Source organism: Lepisosteus platostomus, chromosome 9 (assembly GCF_059453375.1).
Source record: "Lepisosteus platostomus isolate fLepPlt1 chromosome 9, fLepPlt1.hap1, whole genome shotgun sequence".
Taxonomy (NCBI): Eukaryota; Metazoa; Chordata; class Actinopteri; order Semionotiformes; family Lepisosteidae; genus Lepisosteus; species Lepisosteus platostomus.
In genome coordinates, this window is record NC_142619.1 from 19781307 (window position 1) to 19797659 (window position 16353).

The following is a 16353-nucleotide window of genomic DNA, read 5'->3' on the forward strand; positions in this document are numbered from 1 at the left end:
TGCCACTTGAAACTTATACATCTTTGTATATACCTTCTGTTACAGTACCTACATGCACAGATCATAATTAAGCTTTTGTATAAAACTACATGACACCAGTTAAGGCACAAAAAGCCATTGTTCAACATTATTAAACTTTACTAGAGGTCACATTATAAGTAAAATGATCACCCATGATTTTATTGTTACAATACACGAGCCAAAGTTCTGAAGATATAGGTAAACCCATTTACTAGGTCAGAGTCTTCCACGCACCATGCACTTACAGTTATAATAACCACTGGGGATCTTATCATCTATTTACCTTCTAATTATAGTTGTTTTGTGTAATACTGTCAGTTTGTGCTGTTTAAACCATCAGTTAATCATAATGTACATATTATATACAACATAGAAATGCATACTTAATTAATTACAACAATGAAGCCTACAAAAAATAAGACAAAGTTTTGTCTAATTTGCAAATGCAGTAGATCAGTGTTACTGCTAAGGAGAATTTAAAATGTATAGCAATGCAGCTCATGGTTATTTACACAGTATAACAAAACTATCAAAAACAAAGTCTGTAAAACATCCTATAAAGTTTTCTATTGTAATGTCAGTTATATGTACAGCCCTTAAAAATAATTTAATACACACTTTCTACATAATTGGTACTAGTTCACTGGAAATGCACAATATGTGCAAGTTTGCTAACAGTCTAAGAGCTGAGATTAAGCAGTTTAAATGCAAATCACAGAGACGAGGTGGTGGAATCGACAATTTCTCTTCCATTGCAGATGGTTGGTACATAATGAGCACTCACAGAAGCTGAAAAGCAAAGAGTAAGAAAAAAAATTAGGACAGTTGTCTTTAGATCTTTTTATATCCTAACATAAAAGATGGTCTTACACATTTACGAGTTCTGAGTATTGGCATTACTTTGGATAAATTCTAGATTGAGACATTTATAGTTTTTCTTGACACAATGAAACATTTATTTTAATAAAAGCAAAAAAAAATCTAAATATCTACAATATCTAAAGCTTGGGTCATGTCAGTTACTAACTGCGACCAGTATTTCCAGAGAAGTGTTACTGTATATAACTAGTGAAACACCACCAGGCCTAGAGCAAGCCTATGTTTCCATGGCTCTCTGTACAATGAAGACTCCCAGGACTTTCTAGGTGCCAGTAATGTATCTCTTAAGGTATTTTGGAGCTCAGACATGTAAGTGCATTATGATAGTCCAAATTAGGGATATGTGGGGATGATGGGATGTACAGTAATGTTTTCCACTGTAAATATTAGTGTGTATCTTGTGGGGTAGCTTTTTAAAGAAAATGTAAAAAGCTATGTGACACATTATTCACTTAACCAGTGGATGGATTATGGATTATGGATTAACCTATACAAATTGGTTATCTTCCAGTAGAGTGCATTTGCTGGTAAACTGATTTCTGAGCTTGTAATGATAAATTCAGGACAAGGTCAAATTCTAATCTCACCCACTTCTGCCCTCCTACATTAATGTATCTTGGCTCAGGGGCAGCATTTTGCACATCAGTTCTTTCACTCTTCCCTCTACTCCACATTCACTTTTGCAGTAGCTCCCTGGCTCATTCCTCCTGAAGGGATTGAGGTCCTGTCAGGTTGCCATTTCCGTAGCCAGATAAGTTACGCTAACTTTTAATACATTATCCTGATGAATTTCATTGCTGCATTGCATTAATTAGGATTTGACTTGACTTCTGAAATAGCATTTAATTTAACCCATTAATGGTGCAAGCTCAAAGTGCAGGTTGAGTGCTACAGTCCAAAGGTTTGAGTCTGGAGTGACTATATAGGGTGGAGGGCACTAACTATCTGTAAGTGGTGATCACCAGGCAGTGGTGTTAAAATGTATCACACAAGATATCCAGCAATGTCTCCTGCGCCTTGTCAGACACAGTACCTGTTAGGTTCATGTGTTGTCACTGAGAGCTGCATCACTCATCCAGTGTGCATTAAAACCATATTTTCCTAACATCAGATGTTCAAACATGGTTCCTTTTCATAAATACAGGTAATAACTCATTGTGATCTTCAAGTTACATTTTTTTATTTAATTTGATTGGTCTTGCCACGATATTGTGTGATAATCAGAAATGTATTTGACATTATTTTTGATTAACACTTATTTAAGTGTCTTGGTATATTTGCAACAATTATAAAACATAACTAAAATGAGTGAAATAAAGAATACACAGTTTCCTGTAGCAGTGATTCATCCAAATGTAAGCATCTAACAGCTTGACCCAATTCAGGGTCACAGAGAGACAGAGCCTATCACAGCAAGAAATGAGCTCGAGGCGGTGTACATCCTGGACAGGACACCAGTCCATCGCAGAGCACACACAGACACGCACAGGTTCACATCAAGGGCAATTTTCCAAAAAGCCAATTAACCCACCATTATGTCTTTGGATTGTGGGAGGAAACTGGAACAACAAACACAGGGTGAAAATGCAGCACAAACCATAGCACCCTAGATGTGGAATTAAACCCAGGTCCCCAGCTCAGCAAGACAGCACTGCTCACCACTGCACCACCTTGTTGGCAATTATTCATATACATGCAAGTTTATGTATGTAAATACAAATATCCCTGCAAGTTCTCACTTCTCTATTAAGAAAATGTAACAGGTTAGATAGAGTTCAAACAACATAATTGGAATAGCTACTTGGAGTTTTATATTGGTTAGGATATGTTTGATGAAAAAATGCTGTCTCCTAATGACACTTTGTTTTTCCCTGAAACATTGGTGTAAAAACATCTTGCACTGCATTTGTAAGGATTAACAATAACTCAGTATTCACAATCACCTTTTTTGTAGTGCAATAAGTATTGACTTAATAGCAGTGCTGTTCAAATAAGACCTCAGGAGCAGTGGCACATAAAAAGGTGCTCCTACATGTAGAACATCACACTCAAAATCTCACAATTCTCTTCACGCAATCAGAAGACCGAAGAGTATTTATATATTATATATTTTATATTGTGCATCACAGAAATATGGGGTTGCCAGTTTTGAAATTTGTCATAATATGATGGAAGGATATTTTTAATTCAAGGATGTTCAATTCCTATAGAAAGTAGGACGTTATAATACTAGAATATTTCTTTGACTGGAGTAGGTTTAACATGTTATATAGGAAATATAAGAACATTTGAAAAATAGTTGTTTTTTTTGCAAGGTTTAAAAATATGTTCTTATGTTCCTACCATTATTTTACTGCAAGAAAATGATTGTGACACATTTCAGTTACTAGGACACATTTGAACATAATAATAATTATAAAAACAGACATGCCAAAGTGAGAACAATATTTGCAGCTAACTGAGAAAATTGGTTGTGGCAAGACAACATTTTGAATTCAAACAAAATACCAGTGAGGAGGCTGTAATAAAAAGAAACACAAACATGCTTATTAAACTGAAAATGGTTACTGTGCACAAAGTACAAAGTACTGTAGTTTTGAAAAGCAAAATCTTTTGCATTTATGAGGCAAAAGGCCTCATAACATACTGTATCTCTGCAGCTTTTGCTTCAGCTTGATTTTTGAAGATAACTTTTCCCTAAGAAACCAATTATGTGGCCTTATACAATTGTGACTTTAAACTGAATCTCATATTTGTTTTAATGCCGCTGAACATAAATGGTTATCCTTGGTCCACCAGTCTCTTTCATATCAAAAGGTGAGGTTAGCAGTACAAGAAGATTTTTTTTTTCAGCTACTTACAATGTGAATATGTCGTTCCTGTCCCACTGACGCTGAATCGGTTCAGATGTAGTCTGTGACTAGTTACATTCTTCTGTGGCTGGAACATTATTATATGGACCTTGGGCGCAAACATGCACCCCAGGACGACAAAGCCACTTAAACTCACTGAAATACACATGGTGGTAGTCTGGACCTACAGCAGAAGAGCAAAAACAGATCAAATTAAAAATGAACATTGATTACACCAGCAATAACTTTTCAATCTTTTCCTTTCCTCCTCTCTTCTTCAATAATTATTCAGCACAAGATAATGATAGTGCTTTATAATTACAAGGACACAGACATTAGTTTTGGTTAAAGAAAGCTAGGTGCTACCCTCTTTAACAGAAAGCAGCCCGATTACAGATTTTGCCCTGATTTATTAAACTCTGGGTTGGGTTTGTGAAACTGGTACACATAAAATAAAATGTGTTAAGGAGGAAAAACCAAACTGTCACAAGTGCCAGTTTCATAAACCTTTATTAGGGTCTCACTTACAGCACTGGGTAAAACATAAAATTGGGTTGCCTCTGTCAAAGGAAGTGAACTTCATTAACTCAAACTGAATTCTACACTCTTTCCATGTGGTATTTTCTTCCCAGGAGCCATAGTATTCACCAATACAATATCTTTGCCTGTATTTGCAGTACATGCTGTAGGTGCTGCAGCAGTGTGGAAATTTGTAATCGGATGCCTGTTCACTAATAACATTATAGCCTGTCAATCTGATATTACATTAGATAATATTTAATTTGCAAACAACATATATCCATTTAAAGAGTGTGATTTGAATGATATAGTATATTTTTTCCTTGCCTTAATAATTATTTCTATCACACACATAAGCTGCATGTGAAGCTGCCTTTTTATTTTTTTGAATAATCAGCATTTCTTGGCAAATTATAGTATTCATAAGACGAAAGATAAAACAACTGCAAATAGTACAACATCATAAGCTCTATTCTCACATATTTTACTAAGTTTATAAATAAACCTTATAATTGCATATTTAATGCAAATCATTGCTTTGAGTATATTCCTAATGGTTTTAATTTTCTCTCACTGGCAACATTTCTAGGAATGTAAAACTGCTTGGAAGTGACTTCTTTGCTTTTTTCCCCTTTCAACATTTCTGCAACAACTCATGTTGGCTGCCTTCCAGTGCTTCAAAAATCAGCTTGATGTAAACTACAAAATAAAGTCTTTTATTGGCTGTTAAGTATTGTATTTAGGTATTGACCATGATTATCTTGACATGTAAACAATGAAAACAGAAAACATATAGTTCAGGTTTAAAAATTCCACTCTATTAATGAAGCAAGAATTAGCCAATTTCACACAAACCAGAGGCTCAAATTTTTACATATTGTTGCTGCTCTTTATTCTTTACATGTAGTTTTAAAATAGAATATCAGAGCACAAGAAGTGGGTTGTGCATCCTCAATTGCTAAAAGGCCACTTTCGACTGACCCTTGATTTTAAAGGACTAAAGGACTGATTACAAAGAAGGAACTTTAACTTACATACTGAGTGTTTAAAATAAGTCGATGACGGTGCCAAATACCTTAAAATCAATGCAGATTTTATGCTAAAATACAAATTTCTTACAAAATCCTTTAGGTCAGAACCAAAGAAAATGTAGACCCACTCCAACTTGTAAATTGAAACACTTTTTGTTTTGGTTTTCAAGAAGATTATTCTTTAAATGAAAAGAGTGTCTGTAACTGAACAATGGGTTTGTAATTCATAATTATTGGGTTAGCTGAAGTTTTGATTTTGTCCAGGCCTGATCCCACTTGTAAATCTATTTGTGCTATTGTAGACGATATCTGTAGCTTATGATAGACTCTGATAGTGGATTTAATATGTCCCTTGAGCAGCATCGAAATGAGTGCAAACCCTTGAGTAGTCACTTGTGAAGTGTGATATTGCACATGGTATGAATAATCAACTTACCCTGTAATCGCTGGAGGTCACATAAAAAATTGGGAGGAAGGCCAGCCAGATAATGCAGGTGGTGTACATTGTGAAGCCAATGAATTTGGCCTCATTAAAGTTTTCAGGACACTTCCTGGTCTTAAAGGCATAATACGTACATAGAATTACAAGCACTACATCATATGACAGTGATATTAACATACTGGAGTCTCTGACATTGCATTTCAAAATAACAGTCTCTCTCTTCTCTGGCAGAGTGAACCTTCTAGTGCCAGGCACTTCCAGCATAAGCCAAACAGACACAATCACAATCTGGACTGATATAAGGCTCATGCAGATAAAGACCTGTGAGCTAGGGCTAATGAACTTGGGCCTCTGTGTTCCCTCCTTCACACCATTGAATATCCTGGCAATGCGGTTAGTCTTTGTAAGAAGAGCTGCGTAGCATACTGCAAAGGAAGTCCCAAGGCCAAGGCGACGTAAGGTACATATTGCTGGAGATGGCTTAGCAATAAAGAAGAAGGTCATGCAGTAGGACATGAAGACACCAAAAAGCAAGATATAGCAGAGTTCCCGACCAGAGGCCTTAACTAGTGGAGTGTTATTGTGTCTAATAAAAACTGCCATTACCATAAAGGTGCAAATAAAGCCAACACAGGCTATGGTAATGGGACCAATCGCCCAGGCATCTTCCCACATGATATAATCCTCAGGTAAATCAAAGCAGCCTGTCAGGTCTTCAGCTGGCCATTGCCCGGGGCTACAGGCCATGCAGGTGAACTCGTCAGCCAAGTATTCATAAGGTTCACAAGGCGTACAAATCCAACAGCAGTATTCCCCTGCCTGCATTTTCTTCATCTCATTTCTGGCACAGGGGTCACTACACTGGGAGGTGGGGACTGAGTGTTTGGGCCAATGAATGATTTCAGTGTTCAGGGTCAAAGTCTCTGCCCACTGCCCCACCCTAACATATGAGTATTTCTCAGTTGTTTTCTGGTAGTTAAATATAGTGTAACGACCCATTCCATCCCCAAAAGCATCAAACTTCACAACGTTGTCCACATCTGGGGGTGAAAAAGGGGCTGTGAATACAAAACATGAATGCAAGTTAATAAAAAAAAAACTTTCTGTTTTATAAAATATGACAATAAAAAGCTCTTCAGGCAAATGAACACCACTTTCTATGCTACTGTGAGGTTCAAAAATCACTAATCTTTCTTGACATGCCACAACACGTGACACAATGCAGAGCATCAGTGACACAGAGATAACATTGCCAGTGTAGACTGAAGAAAAGTCACAAAAATGACATGTTCACTAGACAGCAGCTTTATACCAATTTAAAAAAGACCAATATTTCTGACCCCAATCGTAAACCTCATAATAATATAAATCAATGAACAATTTAGACTATGCTACTGGTATATTAACTGCACAACTGTGATCTCATTGCAAGACATGATACAAGAAACATGACTTACACCCGTTACTTTAACTATCTACCTTTATGATCTATGTAATGATTAACACTACTGGTGAAATAGTTTCTTGTATCTTTTTAATACTAAAAAGGATGTTTGTTGTCTTAGTTTTTCTACTCTAAACCCCTGAGATGGTTTAGATGAAACACTGACTTCACGAATTATAAATATAATGAGACAAGGTGAAATTAATAAATAGGGATAACATAACTAATATTTCACTGTTTGGCACAACACTATATTTCAGTTATGTGGCTGAAGAAATAACATCCCTGGTTATAAGGACAAGACTGCCAAATCCCCCAAAAGGGATTAAAGGAACCCCAAAACACCAATGTAGGTTTCTTCAATGAAGGACCTATTTGTGCATGAGCTTTGTTTGACTGAGTCAGTTCAGATATGCAAAGTTTCAGATTTGACATGGATGAGAGCCACGTACTGTATGACTGCAGTTTATGGCATTTGAGTTAGTGAACAGGTGACAGTAAAGTACACAAAACCTAAATTGCTTGCGACTGGAATTTGTGTTTAGTAGTGGAACATGCTGTACTGATGTCAGCTGCAATGACGTACAGTAGCAGTGGCATACTGTAGGTCCCCGTTATGAGTTATCACTTGCGGAACCCCCAAGGGAAGAAAGAAATAACAGCTAAAGTGGTGCCATTAAAATTATGGCTCTGAACAGAAATATCAGCTAAAGCTATGGTCACTGATGTCCATAGCTGAGGCATATGAAGCCTGTGGAGGGGAAAGAATAGGAGTAAGAATCACAGATGAGAGGGTGGAGGTGGGGAGATGCTCAGGCATGCTTCTAAGAAAGGTAAGGCCTAGTATTGCCAAATGTCACCAGTCTCTAACGATACCGTAAAGCTGAGTACCAAAAAGATGTACCAAAGGAGTGCCCAGCAGGTGAGTAAATACACAATGAGTAAATCAGGTATATATGTACAGTAGGTACTATGTTTATAGTAAGAGAGCAAATGCTCCTCTAGAACTTGTTGGATGATTACCTGCAACCTTTATAGAACTGTACCTCCTCAATAACTGTAATAACGTTTGAAGAAATAGCATAATCAAAACCTCAAACGAAGCAACACTGGTAAGTTCTTTCTAGATAAAACTATACAAATATATCATACATTTATATCTAGAAACCCATTTTGTTTATTTTGTAAAAGTCTACACTGTGTCTGCTTAAGTAGATAGGTAAACTAATGGCATGACCCTAAGAACATTTAAATGGCATTGGAAATTAGTCTTGCAAGCGAAATGATAAAAACCAATTGAAATACAGTCAAGGACGTATCGGGCATACCGGGGCTCAAGCCGTATCGGGTTTACCGGGGGGCGCATGGGGCACTTGGGTATAATTAGGATACTACAGTAGATTACTCCAATTAATCCATGTACCGTTAATAATATCTCTCAGTCAAATACTCCGTTGGGTCATTTCCCTGCCCATCCCAATTGTGCAAAAAAAAATCCCTTCAGGGGCATAGCTACGGGTGAGCCTGGCACACCCTGTCAAAGAGAGATTCCTCTCTGACCCAGTCAATTAAAAGAAAAATTGACGGTGTGACGATTGTCATAGAGTTTCTAACCAATAAAAAAACGAAACAAATAAAATGGGGAGGTCAATGTGATTATAATTGGCTAAGTCGCTAACAAACTCTTGATGTTGAAGTAAAATAAAAATATTGTGGTGCAACATCGAGTGAGCTACTCGCATACCAGCTTGCCAACGTTAATAAGTTTATCATGGAAAACAAATTTGATTTAAAAAAGCACGCTTCGACAGTTCCAATTCTGCAGTTATCATATTCAAAGCCAAGACCCGCCGTATTTGCTTTGTGATGTACACCAAACATCGCACGCCAACTCAAAATACATCAAAGGTAGGGCTAAATTGAATATTAGACTAAATTAGACCTGTTTACATCATGTTATTATTTCCATGACAGCCGTGGCATATCTGTTCGACCTCTGTAAAGTTTTCTAACTTAATTGTGCTTGCTATAATTTCGTTTGGACGGTGTCTACGAATTTCTTTCGTAGACTGTGTGCTTTATATAGCGCATATGGGTGCGTTTATTCACCCGGAATGCCTGGCGGTGCACCGGTTCGTCTTTGATTGGATTCGATTTATGGAAATGTACAAAGTTGCGTGCCGATTCCTCATGTCCCTAATATAAGAGGAACAGGCCTCAGAAATGGACTGTTCAGAGACTGCTGTCAGAACACCACAAAACCATTTAAGCAATGCCTGCAGTAGTCTATTAAATAACATTGAAACTGGCCGTAGTATGCAGTGCTTCGACAGCAACATCTTTCTACACACTCAAAACTGGACCCAGATGTTTTGTTTTCTCACTGAACATGAGCCTCTGTCGTTATTTGTATTAATCACTGGTCAAAATGATTACCTTGTCTTGACTAGTTATATCAGCTAGGCTACCAGCCATGGTCCTCCCACCGCGTAGGAGTAAAACACCTATTTGTATTTGAGATGATTTTAGAGTGGGCAGTGGTTGAGTCTGTTGTTGTGGAAATAAAGGTTGGAATACGCTTTGTGTTTGTTGAGAAGACTCTCTGTGGCGGTGGTAAAAGCGTTTTTGAAGCGGCCGAAATTCGTACAGTATGTCAGCCAGTATGCAGGAAGACTTCACTTATAGTAGCCTATAATATTGTGCTATTAAGAAATGATTCTAACCGGTCTTAAGTTCTGTTTTTGTACGTTTTGAACAAGATTTGAAGTAGGGCACAGTTGTGTTTGTTGGTTGGGAGTGATGTGTGTTGGAGGGGCCTGGGGCCCCAAAGAATACAGTATATTTGAATTCTTAAAACTATTCCATTAAATATTCTACAAGCAAGCTGGCACACAAGATCATAAACTTCTTTTTACACTTGTTTTAAAAATGTAAACATATTGGAACAGAATTGCAGATGGGTTCTGGTCAATGAGCCACCAGTAAGAGTAACTTATTCTCCAAATCTTGTTCCCACCTCTGCAAATGAACAAACTGCGGCTATGATGAAATTATATGATCTTCTGCAATTTCTACTGGAATATCAGTCCCTACTTACCTGCTGGGATCAGTCTCTCCTACACATGTACTGTACAGTATATCCCTGCAAGCCCTATCATTGCATTGATGTGTTTGTTGACTCTACGGGGGTTTGCCTCAATAAAAACACTACCCCATTTGTTTTAGGTTGATTTGTCTGTTTGAAAGAGAGTTACAATATTTCTTTTTTTTAATACTTTGACTGACTGTTGCAATTTAAGTGTTGCCGATATATCTAGATTTCGATTACTTGAGCCTGTGATAAACCACCAGCAAATCATTCATCAATAATGAGAAGTTATGAGTTTTTGAACTCCATAAATCACAGAGACAGTCAAGTGTATGGTGATATATTAAGCTTGTGGAATTTTCATTTCATTTTTTTCCAAGTAAAGCAGTGGGTGTGTTGACAATTCAATTCTTGACGTGTTCTTAAACCAAATGTTCCATAATTATTACAGCTGTAAAAATAGAACTGAAAAACATTACAATTGCTCAAAGTTAACAAGGATGCCAATGTGCTGCACAGCCCTTCCCACATTCATTGATTTGTAACATAATCATGTAAAAACTGATACCTGTGCTACAGTATATCACTATGTCTTTCTAGAGCAAGCAAAATATATTTTCTTCTCATTTCTTTTTCTTAGTGTAGTTTTCCACATACCCTACCATAACTACAATTAAACGTTTAACATTAAATATTCCGCACAGTAAATTTTTAAAAAAGGAATTAAGAAATCGTTTGTTTTGTTGTAAACAAAAAAAAAAGGCCTTAATTGTGTATTTTGTTCATAGTATCTTGGCAGTGCTCTGATGCTACACGAATAGGATATTTTTATCAACTGAAACTATGCATAACAAAAGCAACAATATAAATAATACATACAGTATACGCAGGAAGTGTTATCTTTGAAACGTTAAGTTGAAAAGAAGCAGGCAGCTGTAAAATCCTCATAAAACACTATACATACCTAACAATCCTAATAAAAATACATACAGTACTTAATGTTACAATATAATAAATGATCAAAGAAATATAACCCTATAAAAACATCAAGGCAGTAACAGTATAGTAATTCTTACTAATGGTAATAATATACATTTTATAGAGCAACTTCTTGAAATAAAAAGGCAAGTTGAATACAAGAGAGAACAAAGTTAATTTTCCCCTTAACAAAGACAGTTGTGCTTGTCAACCTTATCATGGATTGCCACTCAGCTGGTTCCTAGTCATTTATGCCTTGTTTAATATGATTAATAGCATTGGAAACCCTGCGAAACACTACACACTGAACAATAGGATGAAAAAAGGCTTTACAGTATCTCCCAGGTGATTAATTTACTTATTAGGGGCTCTCAACTCTACATTTAAAAGGATCAATGAATTAAGGAAATCTTATTCCCTAAACTGTACAACATCCTAAAGATTATCAAAGCACTTTACATATTGAAGGTGACCCACTTCATCCACCACTGAAGTGCAGGACCCAGCTGGGTGCCTTACAGCAACCGTTATGCACCAGCAGTGCACTACATAGCAGATCAGGTGGAGAAGTAAGAATCTGCTTTACCAAACAAATTAAGGTGATGCTTTAGAAAGGCCAGACTGCAGGCTGTGAAGGCCAAGAGTGGAATTTCAGCAAGGACTCCAGAGTTAACATCCCTACTCTTTTGAAAAGGGCAATGAAAACTTCAATAACCAAGTACTGTAGTCACAAGCACTGTTTGATATCTCAGTCTCCCTTGCTTTGCCCTGGATGTGGCCCATTCCAGGACTGACCAAGCGGAGCATTCTTAACTTCTGATATATGATAAGATCAGGTGGTAAGTGTTTTTTGTGGTTGTGGGCTCAAGTTCCTGCTCTAGAAACTAAAGTTGCATTATTTAACGTATAATTTTCCCCATTAATCTAATGTATGTTAATACATTAGTTGTATAAATGAGTGCTAGATCTTATCTTACAATACACTTCTGTAGAGGTGGGAGTCATGTTTTCCTAGAAACTAGGAAAAACTCTGGCCTGATGAGCCTCTGAGCTTAAGAATGCACTTTACTTTTTTACTAAGTGACTGAATTATTAACCTGGACTGAATTCAACCTGGACTCTATTCAGTCTGAACCTATGAATTGTTACCAACTGACTGTGATTAGAACAACACAAGCAGAAGAGCACAATTGTCAGAGTGGTGCCTGGATAGAGTGGACTATAGTCATCCAGGATTCATTTAGCTGTCCATGAAGCATTGGCTTCTGCAACTGGCCTGCAAGCTTATAGTGACAACATCGAGAGATACACTGCTCCACTTGTTGGCAATATCTGTCCCACCAAGCACTATTGAACCACCAGTGTGTCTGCTGATCCTCATTCTCCTTGGGTAGATGTTACTAAAAAACTGAAAAAGAGATTTACAACTGCAGATTACAAATAGGGTTATTAATAAGCATATAATAAAAATAGTAGCTATTTAATTTTTTTAAAATGTATATCAGTTTAGAATGGAAAATGATGATTATAGTATTTGTATTCTGTATTGGTGATGGAACAGATTATGCGAGATTTAGAATGGCATCTTTCGTAATGTCATTCAGAAAAGACTAAATATTATTACGTACACAAATAAATACATAAAAAAATATATGTAAATACTATGTTATGTACAATGAAAATAAAGATTTCATAATTTAAATAACACTGTAACAAGAGCAAGACTTGTTATTTTTTCTTTCAACTACTGGTAATCCTTCCTTCCCTGTACCTTAAAAAAGCATATCAATAAAATATATGTTAAGTTTATGGAAATGTACTTTAAACTCCTTTAGTAACATCGTTGTGACCAAGTTAAACTGTAAGAAATTTGTCAATACAAAACAATTCATTTCAATCGGTTAAGCATCTCATTGCATGGTAGACGATGCTAATTACTATCATCAGTTAGTGACAAAGAAGGTAGGTAAATTAAAGGAACTATGTATTTCTGTCTTACAATTTTAACTTTTCTAAAGCAGTAAAATAAATGTCTGCCCTGGCATTTCATGATAAAAAACTGTCTCCAAAAAGAGGGATTTTGTATAGTTCTTTTATGATACAATAGAGAAGCCTTAACGTCTCCATAATGATTTTTCAGGGAAAACCTTTAAACGGTTAACAGTTTTCAGGAAAAGTTGTTTTTTCCTTAGAAATTTCACATCAAGTCAATAAAACCCAAAAGAAAGGTGATCATCTGCTCTGACCCAGTTGGTTAAGCTTGTGTGCCTTTTACTGGATGGGATAATAATTGAGGTCTTGCTTACAGCATGTAGCCAGTGTAATTGAGGACCTAGCATGTTTATTGGCCACAGAGCTCTTGCTTTGCTTGACAGAGGTAAACTAGAGAGATTAGTTCTCCTCTCTACATGCCAAATCCCACTAATTAGAAGGCTGCTGAGACTCAGAGACGAACCCTTACAAACTTGATGCAGTTGCTTCCTGGCTTTCAGATCACGATCATTTTGTGTGCATGTTTACTTTCTGTGTGCTTATGTAAAATGAGAACAGAAGAATCTTGCTTCTTGGAGGCGATACTTGAATGAGGATAAAAATAATAAAAAAAACAACACCAAAAAATTATCTACTACTAAGGAAACAACAAAATTCATATGAACCAAGTAAATCAATCTGCTTTGTAAAGTTTTGTACCATTGTGTTTATTTGGTGTTTGTTTGGTAAACTGCTACTGTATTTCATCATGCAATGAAAATGTCTTTCAGTCTTGAATTGTTTGAAATGCTTATATAAACAAAGCTAAGCTGTATGAAAAAACAAACAGCCTTTACAAAAAAAACAAAATACAAAAAATGCCAAAAATGGATGCTGTGATACATAAGTGTCAAATGAAAAGGCAGTAGATATTAAATAATAAATACACTTTTGTTCATAATAAATATAAATAACGCAGTACTATTGAGTACCTATCAGAAAAGGCATATTAAACATGGCAGAAATCCAGCTCTGATTTACTCAGTGTGTATTGACCATTAGGTGGCACTATTACATTTAAAACTCGAGGAAGGTTTTGTCAATGAAGAGTTTGTGCATGAAACATGACTTTACACTACAGCTCTTCAGAGTTTTTTCTTAGATCTAAACACAAGCCAGTGATGATATTAAATTGTACCATGTAATATAGATTTATGTGCATATTTTTCTCAAAGTGCAATTTCAATATGTCACTCTTTGGAAAAAGCTAACAAAACTCTGAATTAATAAAGCCATACTTTGTTTTCATGACTCTGAAAACCAGCAGTCCATGGTGTTTCTGATCATATGCACTCTTTGAACAAAATGCCTCCATTAAGAACAGCATGTAAGAAATTCTGAGACAAAGTAAACCATTTATGTGACAGCTATTTTTTACATACTGCATATTGGGGACATATTTAGGACACTCAATTTAAGCTCATGTGGAAAAAGTGTCATTCTTTTAAGTGTTGCAATGTCCAACAGGAGACTGTTAATCAAGTTAAGAGTATAGAGAGTATATTTCTAAAAGGAACCTGAGTATATATAAATATTCAAATGCACAGTATAGAAGCTAGAATAAAAACTGACTGGTGAAATATCTGCTGTTCAATTGTTATATAACTCAGTTTTCCACTAAACACCTACTTATTCTTTCTACACATATATGGTAATACATGCAGTTTCTATTGGAAATCTTTACTACCCAAATAATAACTGAGAGAACTAATCAATTGTTTATATTGAATTGGCAACTTGCAAGGCTCACAGAAACTGTGCACTAGAGAATGGAAACCTATGCCTATTGAATTATAACTTTGTTGGTTACAGAACTTAAAATATTGCTATTTTGGAGACTTTCAATGGTGCTGCTGAAATTGAAAGTTCTACAACTGCAAAATAATAAATAAACAAGGGAATAAGTATAGTAGGTGGAAGCACTGTTGCTTTGAATGAGATGTGGGAATTTTCCATAAATTGATAAAATCCAAAACCTGTTTTTCTGATAATTGCATTTTTGCTTGAGGAATGATCATTTCGGCCTTTATGTGGTCTCCCCAATGTCTCTCGCCAACTACTTGTGTCAAATTCTCAACAATGGTTTCAAAGCATCTTTCTAACCTATAAAACAAAACACAATTTGTGTGGTACTGGTAATAGAGTAGATGTCCTCAGAAAAATCATTCTGTGGTTAGTGATTCAATAATCACAATTAGTGTCGCGGAAGAGAAAATAAGTAATTTGCTTTTGTGTGCAAAAATTAGGCATAAAACCATGGTTTGCTGTGAAATGTCAGCCATCACACGTCGTATTTCAAGCCCATAGCACATGTTTTGAAACTGAGCACTGGTTACACACAGGTAGTTGCTATAAGCCCCCAATACAATAAAAACCAGGTTGAAAACATGCATTTGGCATTGTAAAAGTCTTAAAAAAAATGTTCATCACATTGCATCAGAGATATTCTAGTGAACTTTAGAAAAAATACTTTTTTATTTGTTCTGGAACTGCTGATTATGATAAAAATAGAAGAAATAAATCTTTTAATTTACAGCTGTCAGGCAAAAAAGGCTGAAATACATATTGCTAAAAGAGTCATTCTGGAATGTTCCCCCACAAATGTACATAAACCCTAGAATCATTTTTTTTCTCACCACAGTAAAGTTATGACCTTTTTTTAGCTAAAGTGGAGAAAAGTAAAGAAATGTGCTTTGAAAGAAAGTATGCTACTCATAGCCCTCAAGGCGATGATAATAAACCCCCTAGGAGTGAAAAATGCAACAGCAGAAACTGTAGAGGTGGGAGTGCTTCAGAAAAGATGAAGATGTTCGTAAAAAATGAAATACAAAAACGAAATGGAAACTTGAAAGTACAGTTGGTGTATTACACTAGCTCGGTGCTTCTAATAAGCACTGAGTATAATGCACTGCTGAAGGGTGCAGTGGTCTGAGTTGGAAGAAGGATCCTTGTGCAGGAGAAGACAGGCACAGAACTCAGGAGAGGGGATGACAGGCAACAGAAATGTAAGAGCAGGCAGGGCATGGCAGGGCAGCCATGCAGTGGTTGCAGAGCTGCAGGCACACAGT

General features: G+C 36.2%; 1 protein-coding gene across 3 annotated transcripts in view; it reads right to left on the reverse strand.

Moving 5' to 3' along the window:
* Positions 1 to 117: 117 nt before the first annotated feature.
* grm3 (glutamate receptor, metabotropic 3) overlaps positions 118 to 16353 on the reverse strand; it is a 72328-nt gene continuing 56092 nt past the window's right edge. For all 3 annotated transcript variants that reach the window (XM_088647159.1, XM_088647158.1, XM_088647160.1), the window contains 3 exons: positions 5739 to 6802; positions 3762 to 3936; positions 118 to 810 (listed from right to left, as the gene is read on the reverse strand). In XM_088647159.1, the coding sequence (XP_088503285.1) occupies positions 734 to 810; positions 3762 to 3936; positions 5739 to 6802 (1316 nt within the window). In that variant the 3' untranslated portion in view covers positions 118 to 733. The remainder of the gene's footprint in view (positions 811 to 3761; positions 3937 to 5738; positions 6803 to 16353) is intronic.